Source organism: Eleutherodactylus coqui, chromosome 5, assembly GCF_035609145.1.
Source record: "Eleutherodactylus coqui strain aEleCoq1 chromosome 5, aEleCoq1.hap1, whole genome shotgun sequence".
Taxonomy (NCBI): domain Eukaryota; kingdom Metazoa; phylum Chordata; class Amphibia; order Anura; family Eleutherodactylidae; genus Eleutherodactylus; species Eleutherodactylus coqui.
In genome coordinates this window covers 141,849,367-141,862,395 of record NC_089841.1, presented here as the reverse complement: position 1 = coordinate 141,862,395, position 13,029 = coordinate 141,849,367, and the positions used below count along the sequence as shown (strand labels likewise).

The 13,029-nt window shown below is 41.0% G+C and overlaps 1 protein-coding gene across 1 annotated transcript in view; it reads right to left on the bottom strand.

Annotated features, from left to right (window-relative positions):
• Positions 1-2,935: 2,935 nt before the first annotated feature.
• LOC136627851 (calcium release-activated calcium channel protein 1-like) overlaps positions 2,936-13,029 on the bottom strand; it is a 29,232-nt gene continuing 19,138 nt past the window's right edge. Inside the window, exon 2 of the mRNA XM_066603286.1 lies at positions 2,936-4,523. Within this exon, the coding sequence (XP_066459383.1) occupies positions 3,966-4,523 (558 nt within the window). The 3' untranslated portion in view covers positions 2,936-3,965. The remainder of the gene's footprint in view (positions 4,524-13,029) is intronic.

The following is a 13,029-nucleotide window of genomic DNA, read 5'->3' as shown; positions in this document are numbered from 1 at the left end:
CAAATCAGAGGTATTCAATAGGAGCCCCCTTTGTCACTCGATACAGAACCTGTAGTCAAGTTCCTGTCACACCAAATGTAGCGTATCACAATTGACTGATGCAATGGCTTCTGTAATGAGTAGTTGCAGACCACGCGTAGTGGATGATAAAGGGGGCATGTAGACTATCTTTAACACTCCCCCAGAGGAGAAAAGAATAAAAAATATTTAAAAAAAATAAAATCACAATGCAAAAGGGCCAAGGAATGCGGGGGGCCAAGGAAGACGTTGACCATCATCACAGCCTGCATGGCCAATCATCTCTTGGGTAGTCGCCTATTGAGCCAACTTTATTGGGACAATGGGGGGCACCCTGTCCTATTGGAAGATGAAACTTGGAATTTCCTGTTCTAGCTGCGGTAAAAGCCATATCTGTAGGATGTCCAGGTATGACAGCCCCAGGATTGTTTCCTCATGGAAAAAGGGGGTTCACTTTTTTACAAGTTATAGCACAAAACACATTCAAGTTGAGGGAGTTGTGTATACGCTCCATGTAGACATGTGGTGCAGACAACATGGCAAGTGTAAAATCTTCCACAGACGGCTGCTTGATGACTAATTGTCCGCTTGCTCCGACAGTGGATTTCTGTGTGAATCTTGAATTGACGCACTCCGCTGTTTCCACGCTTACTCATGGATGCCCAGAGGATTTTCACTTACAACCTTTAACCTTAAAATTGAAGCACCACTTACAAATTGTGCATCCACTGGGTAGATCTTCACCAAACTTCATTCAAAAGTGCCATTGCACACTAATAAACAGATTGTTGATGTGAAAATCATGGACACAAACTGCTCTCTGGTCTTTGATGGCAGAAATTTTGTCTTATATTGCCCTAGCAATGACTAAGGCAGAATAAAGCTTTTGGGCCTCATTTAGCAAAACTGTTAAACAGTAAGACTGTCCTGGTTGCCCATAGCAACTGATAACAGCACAGCTTTGATTTTAGCTTAGTAGCTTCAGAAATGAAAGCTGTGCTGTGATTGGTTGCTATGGGCAACGAGGACAGTCAAAGAACTGCTAAATTAAATTTTGAGTCGGTTTCCATTGATATTGAGTCGGTTTCCATTGATATCAAATTTATATAGCTGAGGGTCATTAAATGTGAGTTATGAAGGTTACAAAAATCGGGAAGATAATTTGTAATAACACTGTATGAACACAGGGAGGGAGACCATATATGACTTATGTGCGACTTTTGATCTAAGTACCGATCTATTGAGAAATTCATCAAAAAGTTGGACATTGTATTAGGTGCAAATAAATCCTCTCTGGGGTGTGAAAATTAGTACTGGGAAGACACCCCCTCAGCACTGGAGTAGCTGTGAAACTTTTAAAAAGTCGTACATTCTAAAATCAAGACGGAACTATTACATTACCTAATAGAGATGAGTGAGCATACTCGATAAGGCAAACTACTCAAGTGCCTTATTCAAGTACCTGCCCGCTCGTCTCTAAAGATTTGGCTGCCGGCGTGGGTGAGAGGTGAGTTGCGGCGGTGAGCAGGTGGGAGGGGGGAGAGAAAGAGAGAGATCTCCCCTCCATCCCTCCCCGCCGGCACCCGAATCTTTAGAGACGAGCAGGCAGGTGCTCGAATAAGGCACTACTCGCTCGCTCATCTCTACTACCTAAATCATGCCCAAAAAAATGTGAACTAAAAGTAAGATGATGTGACCAGGCGAAGATAGAAAGAAGTCGCACAGCTTTCATAAATCTGGCACGTCACTTAAGACTGAAAGAAAGCCACATTACAGACCAAAATCTAGGCACATGAGGTTTCATGAATCTCCCCCCAGTATGTATTACTACAATAAACCATAGAAAAACTTATACTATGGTTCAATTTTTCAATTTATTGTAATCTTCTCATGAGGACAGAACCCATAATATTACTTGTGCTCAATTTGAAGCCTATTGCCCCTTTTACATAGATTGAGGTCACGGCTAACTGCTTGTGCAGAGTGTTTGGACAGGCAGGTCATGACTAAGAATCACTCAGCGCTTTCCATTCCTATGTTACACACTGAGCGGGGAGTGATGAGACGTAACGAGAAGTGAGCAAACCAGCGATGATATTTATGGAGGCTCAAACTGGGCAACAAACGGAAAGCAAACGAAAAGTGTACGATGGCTCACGTTTAGGCTTAACGATTACTGCGCACATTCGTTCATTTGAACAAATTTTGAGCGACAATCGTTGCGTATAAATGGGCCATAAGGCCTTATGCAAGCTGCGCTCATGTTTATCAGGGAAGACCCTTCCCAAAAAAACAAAAAAAACACTGATAGAACATGGACAGTGTCTGTGCTGTCTTATTTTCATAGACCCCTATTTACTACCTGCCTTCATTCATCCATGAAAATGGACAATAGGAGATATGATATGGCATTGTCCCAAGGAGCCAGCACCGGCAGAGACTTCCTGTTCACCGCTACTGACAATAAGTCAGCTGACCACAGGAAATTTTTTTTCTTGCAATATGTAACCCTTTTCCATCACCCACACCCAGTTGTAATAAAGTTGAATAATGGGAATTGTATATTTTTTTTTATAAGGCAACTTACATGTTAGGTTGGAAAATACTTGGCCCTTTGCAAGCTGTATAAAATCTTTTCCTCGCTCAATACTATGTGAGCATTTACGCAATGCATGTCACACCACTATTTTAACAATATGTGCACCCGAAAAATGTATGTAGCACCCCATCTGACTACTGGTTGGCCATCTATGTTCAATATCCTAAAAGAATAGCCATTACTAAAGGAAAATGAAATGAAGCACATGTGTAGATTACTGCTCTAAAGAATCCCTAATGAAGATTATGGGATAGATTTGTGCTATAGTTTCCCTTTATAAGTCAACATACATATCTAAGAGCAATGATCATCTTGCCATTTAATTATACAAATATATTTTTAATCAAACCACATCATATATTTTAATTAGGAAACCTGAAGAATATAAATGTCTCAGTTAAAAAGTTCTTCTTGAAGAAGAGAGGCCTTACCTGTAGAATACTTGCTATTACAGGCCAAAAAAGGGTGTTACAACCGTTAATTTCAACAAGACCCCCTCCCATTATTGCAGCTGGGTGTTAACTATTAAACAGTCTTTGTGAGTCCATCATTGTACACAAAATGAAGAACAGGTCAGACAGGTATAAATGCATCTTTGCTGATGCATTGGAGGCACTTCAGACAACATGATAAACGTATGCAAAAGATTATAAATGTGCGGAAATGCTGTAAAAAATAATGTTGATTGGGATCAACTATTAGGAGTCTCTGCATATATACATAAACACTCTATGTTAAATATTCAAAGCAATCCAGTGGCTCACACATTGTTACGGAGACATGCATTACAAAAACTTTCAGCCAACTTCCCTGCATGCAGCTGAAGACTTCCAGTGACACTGACAAGCAAAGCAGTCAAACATACATTGCTCACCCAGAGAGGGGCGTAAGACAGCTGTATTCCTCATCACAATCATATACATGGGGAACAATCCAGGCAAGCATGCTGCAGTGTAACAGAACAGTGAAAAGTGTTCTTCCAAACTGCTCAAAAAGGTCTAATCTGGGACTGGTCCACAGCTTAACATCCAATTAAAAGGAACAATTAGAATGGAGATTTCTAAGCAGCTGGTTGTGGAAAGCAAGCTATGCAGAAAGCTTGCAAAAATCCACATTCTGCCCTGAGAGAGCTAGATCTTAGGTAAACTGAGAATGCATAGATATTCACCCCTCCCTCTCTCACACTGGAAGATGTAAAAGAACTCGATACGCTCTAGATTTCTGCCTTAAAGTGCATTCTTAGTATTAAAAGAATTAGCCCTTCCTGAGCTCCAACTCAGCCCACTTCTCACTTATGTATCCAAAACATCATAAGACAGAAGCGATTAAACCCATTAGAACAGGACTTTTATGGGTAATGACCAGGGGATTGGACAGAGTCTCCTCTGTGGTCTAATTGGTCCTGAAGATTAGCCAGTTCAACAAGTTCATTTAACTCCTGGAATTGTCGATCTGTTTTGTGACCGACAAGTGACCTGTAAAAGTGAACTGCAAACACTATAAATATTAATCCAAACGGCACCATTATGCATGTTGAAGCTATTGCCGCTTCTTTCCCAGGACTGATGGACGATGTATCGTTGACCGATAACTTGGGACTGTTCACCGGGAGAAATTTTACCCAACAAAGCAGGACAACTTCTGCAAGGAAGAGAAGAGTTCCGATGACTGTGGAGAAGGCCCACGCTAGCTCAATGTGACGGTGCATCCTTTCATGGGGAGATTCCTTAACGGAGTTGAGATTGTGGACGTTGCTCACGGCTTCTATGTTCGGTAGGATGCAGGTGCTGATCATCAGCGCAAATAAGTGGACAGCAACCAACACAGTAGTACAGGCACTGAAAGCTATGAGGAGGCCAGCCGGATAGGCATGGTTCGCATCTAGCTGGACTTCAACCATTGCAACCTAAAGAGAGAAAAAGGAGCACAGTTAGTTCTCAGAGAACAAGAATTAAGCATATACAGTGCTAAAATCATCAGCACGACATATATGTATGTCTGTTAAAGGTGTTGTCTCGTGAAATATTGTTTATCGTTACATCCAGCCCATGACTACAGATATGGTTTGCATTTAAACTTATTAAAATAAAAGTTTCTATCCCCAAATATTCCAGGACTAATGTTAGAATAGCGCCACCTGCTGTTTCTATTGAAGAGCTTTTCTGTGTCCATCTGAGTAAATGCTTCACTGCACAGAAACAAGGCTGAGTCGTTGTGACCACTCTGGAGCAAAGAGAGAAGCAAGACCGGGCAGGTGGGCACAGAATAGAAAAAGCACGTGGCACCATTCTAACAAGGACCCTAAAATATCTGGGGATGAAAACTTTTTTAATAAGTGTAAATACAAAAAAGGTTTATGGTCTGGATTTAAACTAGAAAACAATATTTTTCATGTGACTTTTTTTAAGCTTGCTTTATTGACGAACATATTCCACTTTTGCAAACAAATGCATTTACAATATATTAGGTTTTTAAAACAAATATGTTAAGTATATTTGACATTATCAATTACTACAATCAAAATATAGAATTTTGTTTTGTATACAGATCTATATTAATTTAGTAATAGTTAAGAGTTTGCCTTATTTGATAGTATTATGAGATTGTTAATTAGCCTATTAAGATTTGATGAGCATTTTAAGTAAAAGAGTACTGCAGCATATATTCCATACTTTGTGAAATTTTTCAGTACAATTTCTGTTTTTGCAAACTTTTCTTTTTTGCCATTGAGCCACCGTTGGAGGTAGCCTGTCCATCCATTTCATTTCTATTGCCTTAGGTGTAATAAAAAGCGTTTCATGAAGTATTATTTGTATATGGTGGGGCCATTGTGCAACATCTAAGAGGCCTAGTAAACAGACTTCTGGAGTTTTCAGAATAAGGAGTCCAACTAAGTCAATCTGTCACTCTAGTCCGAAAGGTCTGAGTCTCATTGCAATACTACATTATATGAAAGAAATTAGCCTCAGCTGTTACACATCTATGACATTGAGAAGTGGGTATTCTCCCCACGTGATCTAATTTAGTGGGAGTTAAGCAACATTGAGTTATGTAAAGTCGAATATGTTGATTAGCAGCTGAATAAGTGGGATTCCATAGCATCTGACCAATCTTCATTTGTTAACAAGGGTATTTAGGCTCTCCATTTACCTTGTATTTTCAAATAGCATGGTAGAGAATTTAGGTTTTAAGTGAGAATACAAATGGGAAATAAGTCATTTAGGTCCCTGTGTACGCAAGATCCCGATTAAGGGACACTAGGAAATGGATGGACGAGGTTCCGAATATTGAATACATACTGCATGGTGTATTTGAAGACATTTGTGGAAATGTAATCTGGCTATATATTTGTTCAAAGGATCCTTGTATATATAAAATGTGATAATGACTTTACACCATGTTTAGCCCAATAAATCAGTCAAGAGAATTAAAGACATGAGGAAAACCTCTATTCCATAAGAGTTTCAGATGGAAAACTTGCCATTTTGTTTAGGTAAGTCCCATATTCAAATAGCAAGTTTATATGTATAGGTAAAAAGGTATTTAGGAGTATAAAGTTTGGTTTTCCAGTACTGTCCATGGGTAGTATAAGAATAGTATTTGAAATAATGTTCGGACTTGGGTAGAGATTCATTTGATATCCAATATCTTAAATAACATAGTTGTCCTGCTATATACCGTATATACTCAAGTATTAGCCGACCCGAGTATAAGCCGAGACAATAAGTTTCACCAGAAAAAACTGAGAAAAAAAACAAACAACTTATTGACTCGAGTATAAGCCGAGCTATACTCGAGTAAATACTAGATAAAAAAAACCAAAAAAAAAAACCTCCATACTCACCTCCCAGCCAGGTCTGTGTCTGTGCAACAAGCTGCTTGAATTCTCCCCGTTGTCCTCTTTGCTTGACTCTGTCAGTGCGTTGTAGGTAAGCGCTGTGATTGGATTGAGCGCCAGCCAAATCACAGCTGGAACTCGATCCAATCACAATGCTTGCTGACACAGCGCTGACGGCAGGGGATTTGAAAACCGAGCAGGGAGATGACAGCATGGAGAATTCTAAAAGCTTGATTGACTATGAATGATCGAGCACCGGCTGTTATTGGCTGACGCTCGATCCAATCACAGCTCTTACTTATACAGAGCTGACAGTGGGGGATGACAAGTGAGCTCCATATTTTAAATTTGTTCTTAAAAAAGGAAAGAAAAGTAGGAGGGGTAATAGTATTGTCTCTTTCTGGAAATGTACAGTATATTCCTAGATAGTTAAATTGTGGGACAATTCTGAAGTGACAAATGTCTTCACCTACTGTCCGTCCCCTATGGCTGAGAGACTAAGATTGTTGCCAGTTTAAAAGCAGGTCTGATCCCCATTGACAAAGTTAAAGTCTGAGCACATCTGGTGAGAGCGCAGACCTAGTTTTCCTAGGACTGTTTAATGCTTGTGTTTCAATCTATATAAACCGCTTGGATTAGAAAAAAAAGAAATGTATCATTTTGCTGTAAAACCATTTCCTCTTGTATCGTACAGTTCTTTACTAAATACTTTAGAACCATAAAAATAGGCCTGAGAAGATTCCAAACTTGTCTATGATTGATATAATGTACGGCAATGTAAAACTTGGATTAGAAAGAATGACCACCCTCTTAACAAAGGAGTGGCTAATAGCTTTCCTATGCAGCCAGGAAAAGGGCTAAGTGCAGTTCGGGGGATCGGTCATTAGATTTGGGCACGATCAACAGTCACCATATGATTATACATTTCAGCAACATTTTTAAAGTTGCTCATGTACGGGAGTTAAGTGAAATGACCATGGCTTCATCTACATACCAGCGATAGTCCTAAGGTAACCAGAGCAACTAAGTACATAGGGAAGTGAGTTGTACTGACCTCACCCTTCTCCAATAGGCAGAATGGCGCAGGTGTGAGATTTCAAGTAGATTGAAGTGATATATCTGATAGGGAATAACATTCAAAACTGAAGATTGTGCTTACAGAGCTGGTGCCTAAGGGTCCTTCTACACAGAGCAAATAATCAGAGCGAGCGGATGAGGACAGTAGTTCACAATGCAATCTCTTTACACACCCAGATAATCCGTTAAGTGTCTTAACCCCTTGAGTGGCACGCCCGGAAAAGTTCCGGGACGAGCTCCACTGCTCATAGCAACATAGCCCGGAAGATTTCCGGGCTATGTATCACTATGGGAGCTGCAGAGCACAATGCCACAAGCTGTGACAGTGTGCTCTGCCTGCACAGACCCACAGAGAACAAAGCAAGGGCTTTGAAAAACCAGCAGAAGATATTGCCGACATGTCGGCAATGTCCTGCTTTGTTTACAGGTTGCCATAGAGACCATCGGCTTGTCAGAAGCAAGCCGATGGTCTCTGTGGCAGGGAGAGCTGGTTGTTAGCTGTCAGAGGACAGCTAGGTACTAGCTCTTACAGCAGAGATCAGAGAAAACCTCCGATCTCTGCTGTGTTAACCCTTTACATGCTGCAGTCTATGTGACTGCAGCATGTAAAGGGCTGTCACTGCAGCATGTAAAGGGCTGTCACCATCGGACCCCCGGAATGTGATCAGGGGGTCCTGATGGGTCCCTGTGGAAGTCCCCTAAAGGGACCAAAAAAAAAAAAAAAAAATTTTTTTTAAATTTAAAAAAAAAAAGTAAAAAAATAAAAAAAATAAAAAAAACACTTGTCTCCCTTTACTTTGTAAAAAATCAAAAATACAATCACACATGTGGTATCCATGTGCGTCGTAATGACCCAGAGAAGGAAGTTAATACATTATTTAACCCCTTAATGACATGGCCCCTTTTTTCTTTTTTCCCCATTTCTTTTTTTCCTCCCCCCTGTTTAAAAAATCACAACTTGTCCCGCAAAAAACAAGCCCTTATATGGCCATGTCAATGGAAAAATGAAAAAGTTATGGCTCTTGAGACGCAACTGCAAAACTAGTTGAAATTCAATGATTAGACCATTTTAAAAAACCTGCCCTGGTGGGCACGACAGGGTGGTAGGAAACCTGCCACTCAAGGGGTTAATCACATGCTTGTTCACTCAATCATTGGTCTTTCAGGGGACGGTGCCCAGTAATGGGAACGACTGAACAATCGTTTTTATAATGTAACGACTTGCAAAAAGACTGAACGATCATTTTATGAGGACCTAAAAAATAAACTACAAACGATCAGCGAATTATCTAAGATGCACCTAATGTATTAAGAGGTGCACATCTCAGGCTGTACATGTGCCTAAAAAATAAATCTATCAGCCACGAGCAGAAGATGATTTGTGGCATAATATTACAACAGTTACTGGCATAAATCTGTCAGGGCAGGGCAGCCATACTCTCCTCCCAACAAGCCATGCCCCCTTTAAAATCGACTTAAGTCTCAAAGTTGCAAATAAGAAAAGGGGAGGATGGAGAGAACCAGAGGTTAATAAAATAAATCCACTCTAGCTCCAAATATGGCAATCACAACAAACCCTGGAGCAATTCCAAATCTGAGTGTAAACCCTGCTTAATCACCAAAATGACTGCAAATATGTGACTTACCCTGAACAGAATGGCTGCAGAAAACCCATTCTGGCTGAAACTTGAGAGGGTATGATCACACTGTGAAATCAGATGCAGACGTTTCTACACGGATCACACCACTAAAAATCATGGCACAAATCCACTGCTGACTTCTACCATGGCTGCGCAATTGTATGACCCGTATGTGGACATAGTTCCTTTCAAAGTGCAAATTCACATTTTTTTGTTAGTTTCTGAAGCATGCATATTTGAGATCTGCCCAGTATGGACTATAGCACGGATGGTCATTAAAACCCAAATAGTGCGCGGATTCAGTGTCAAACTAGTGTTCAATTTTCCAGTGTGTGAAAAGGGCTTTAAGAGCTAAAAAATGGACTGTGCCACTGCGATAGAAAGCCATTTAAATATGCACAGAAATCTTGAAACAAATACTTTACATACATGATGAAAATAAGATCCGTTTCAGGACTTCTACCAGGAACCCACACAGAGTCCATAACAAGAGCACAGCTTATTCCAGCTACTGTGGAGTTTTCTAGACATATTCAAGGGATTAGGAAGGTATTAATGAGGAATATAACCATGGAGATGTCAGACTTATCATTGGATATAAACTAATTAGCTTTGTTTTGCAACAAACCCTTTCTTTATGTTTATAGCACTTATTTGTAATGCTGGGTGAGTCATTTAGAACACCATCTACCTACCCTTTTAATTGGGAGTATACAACCTGCAGCCCAGGGTCTCCATACAATGCCAATGTGTGCAGCCCCCTGACCATCAGGACAGAGATCTACCCGTATGGGTGCTCACAGGTAGTTCCCATGTCATTCAAAAGAGTGGCACACACGGCTCAGGACTGGCAAGTACTAATGCTGCACTGGCTAGCCATCTTTGGGTCCCATATAAAAATCAGGAGACTGGGGCTTCTTGACCCATTTGACTCTCCAGTAAGGAGTTTATGAGTTAGAGAGGTGATCATATGCATGTGGTTCTCTCCATTGTAGTTATAGGTGTTGTGAAATGCTAGGCTGATACCATTACCCCCATAATCCGTAAAAGCATGGTCGCCTCCTCTCTGCAGTGCCATTCAGGGTTGGTCCTTTAACCTATATTGTGGCCTCTGAAACAGTATAGCAATGTGGCCTTTGGGTCAAAAATGGTTGTGCACCCCAGCTTTTAATAACGCTTTTCTGAACTTCACCCACTCATATTCAGTGCTCCCTTTGAGATCTAAAATGAGAAAATGAGCAATAACGTGAAAGTATAAGCGCTCAGAGAAGAACAAACTGTTCCGGGATTTGCTTTTTAATTAAGAAATTCCTCACTCCAACAAGGGATATAGGAGTTCAGCGTTAGTCACCAATGCAATATCTAAAGCCAAGAACCGCCCTCGGCTAGGACAATGGTCCATTAGTCATTAAATTAATGGAAACCAAATACAAACACTAGGACAGGATGCGAGACCGAGATCCAAATAAGCATTTTATGTAGGGGAGGCAATGAGTAAATTCTGCTGATATTTGAGCCCAGGTCCATCAAAGCAGTTGTCTATACCCCTACTACTATGTAATGTTTGTTAAAGGGGTTATACCGGAAACCACTTATTACCCATCCATAGGATAGATGATAAAAGTGTGATCGGTGAGGGTCTCACTGCTGAGACTTTCTCCGATCCTGAGGATGAGGGTCCAGCGTTTCCCCTCGTCCTCACTGCAGGCTTATAGCACCCTTTCCCCATGGTGAGGAGGAGACAGGAGCAGCAGTCATGCATGGGTGGTGCTGCTCCATTCAGTTTCAGTGGGCCTGCTCGAGATAGCTGAGTGCAAGCCCTTGGTTATTTCTGTCAGCCCCATTTAAATTGAACATAACAGCAACCAAGCACACTTGGCCAAAGCTGCCTTCAGTCTGACGTCACTGAAATGTGTGCAGAGAGCCCGCAGCAATAGAAGGGGACATAGGACAACAGTTCTTGCAGTCAGTGGGGGTCTCAGCTGTGAGACTCCCACCAGACTTATCACTTATCCTATGGGACACCATAAAAATGTAATAACATTTTAAGATTAAAAGGCAGTGATACAGCATATTTGCAAACAAAGCCTATACAGTCAAGCCCCATTTACACGCAAAGACGATCGCTCAAAATTCACTCAAACGATGGCTTTTGAGCGATAATGGTTGTGTAAATACTTCCATCTTTCACTCTTAGGCTGAAGGATGACTTTTAGGTGAACATAAAATCCATTGTTCAGCTGGAGAGAGATAGCAAGGACCGCATGCTGTCTTCTCCACGGGAGCCTGTGTGAAGACAATGCAGCTGAGTGCAAAGTCCACACCACATGCTGAGATTTGCAAACAGCTGCTGGAGGCTCATTTACATGCAAGTGAAGCGGGTAAAGTGCTAATAGGCATTAGTGCCCATTAGTCCTTTATGCAAAATGAGCGCTAGAACTGTCAATCTTTCCATCGTTTAAAAAATTGTCTGGGTGTGTAAATGAGCCTCATTTTGCATAGACTAACCTCCACGGTACAGATATACTCTGAAGAATCGAATTTTAACATTAAGGCCCAATGCACACAGGCGTAATTGCATTGCGGAATCTGGAACAGGTCTACGCCTCCAGATTTCGCGGTAAATACTGCCCATAGACATGCTATAAAAGAATTTTAAAAATTAAGAATCGCTTTTCCCTGTCCACGAGTGGAAATGAAGTGCAATTTTATGCTCACGGATGGAAAAATTGCAGAATGTTCTATTTTGGAGCAGATTCCGCTCAGATGCCTTTCATTGAAGACAGTGGAAGCCATCCAACCCAAGGCCCACCTGCAGCTGTCACTGCGGACGGGCTGCAAAATCTGCGTTGTCGCCTAGCGACATCACAGCGTTATCTATACTGCGCATGTGCCGGACAACCAATCTGCAAGACAGACCTGGACGGGTACGCCGGGGGTCACCACGAAAAAGATTGCAGCTGTGTTCTGTGTGATATCACTGCGTTTTGCTGAACACAAAGAAAGCCTCCATAGGGAAACATGGGCTACCAAACATTACAAATCACAGCTGTATAGCGCATGCCATGATTTTTTTCCTCTCGCAATGTAGCAGCCTACAAAACATCACTAATGTGAATGAACTCATTGTAAAGAATGTGCTTCACATACATGCGATTTTGTCACCAATTTGAAAGTGGCCTTAAAAAGGTACAAATGAATTTAACACAAGATTGATCTGCGCTGAAAGATGTACATTGTGCCAAAAGGTTTGTCTCGTACTTGCAATTTTGTGTTTATTCGGTCTGTGGATTTTTTCAATAAAGTTATTGTAAATCAGAGAAAAGGGCTACTCGACTGCTAGATTGTTGCAATTAGGGTTAGGGGACTCCCCTGAAATCTTTTAATCCATTAGTTGAAGTTTCCGTTAAGACGCTGCAACACAGCCAGTCTGGGATGGACATTCAAAGTAGTAAATGTCCAGGGGACAAAGTACATCACTCATTCTGGCAAATGGGCACTCCAGTGGAAAAAATTTCAGAGAACGTAAAAGTTGGATAACAGATCATGATATAAAAGAAGTGGATTACAGTGTTGCAGAAAGTGTGTGCTGGAGGTTACAAAGAAGTTTAATTGAAAGGATGTTTTGGTACCTTGAATTGAATTTGACAGAGAGAAAAGCAGACCGACAAACCACAAATAATTTTATGTTTCCCACTGTTTATAAACCCTGGACACTAACAGTCCAAATGACCATGGTTAATGGATTACATGATCCCAGTACTAGCCTCATGGGATTTGCTAGACAAACGGAGACTATTCAAAACATGCACTACTACCATGGCTGACTTCATTTAGCTTATTTTTTGCCTATGGAG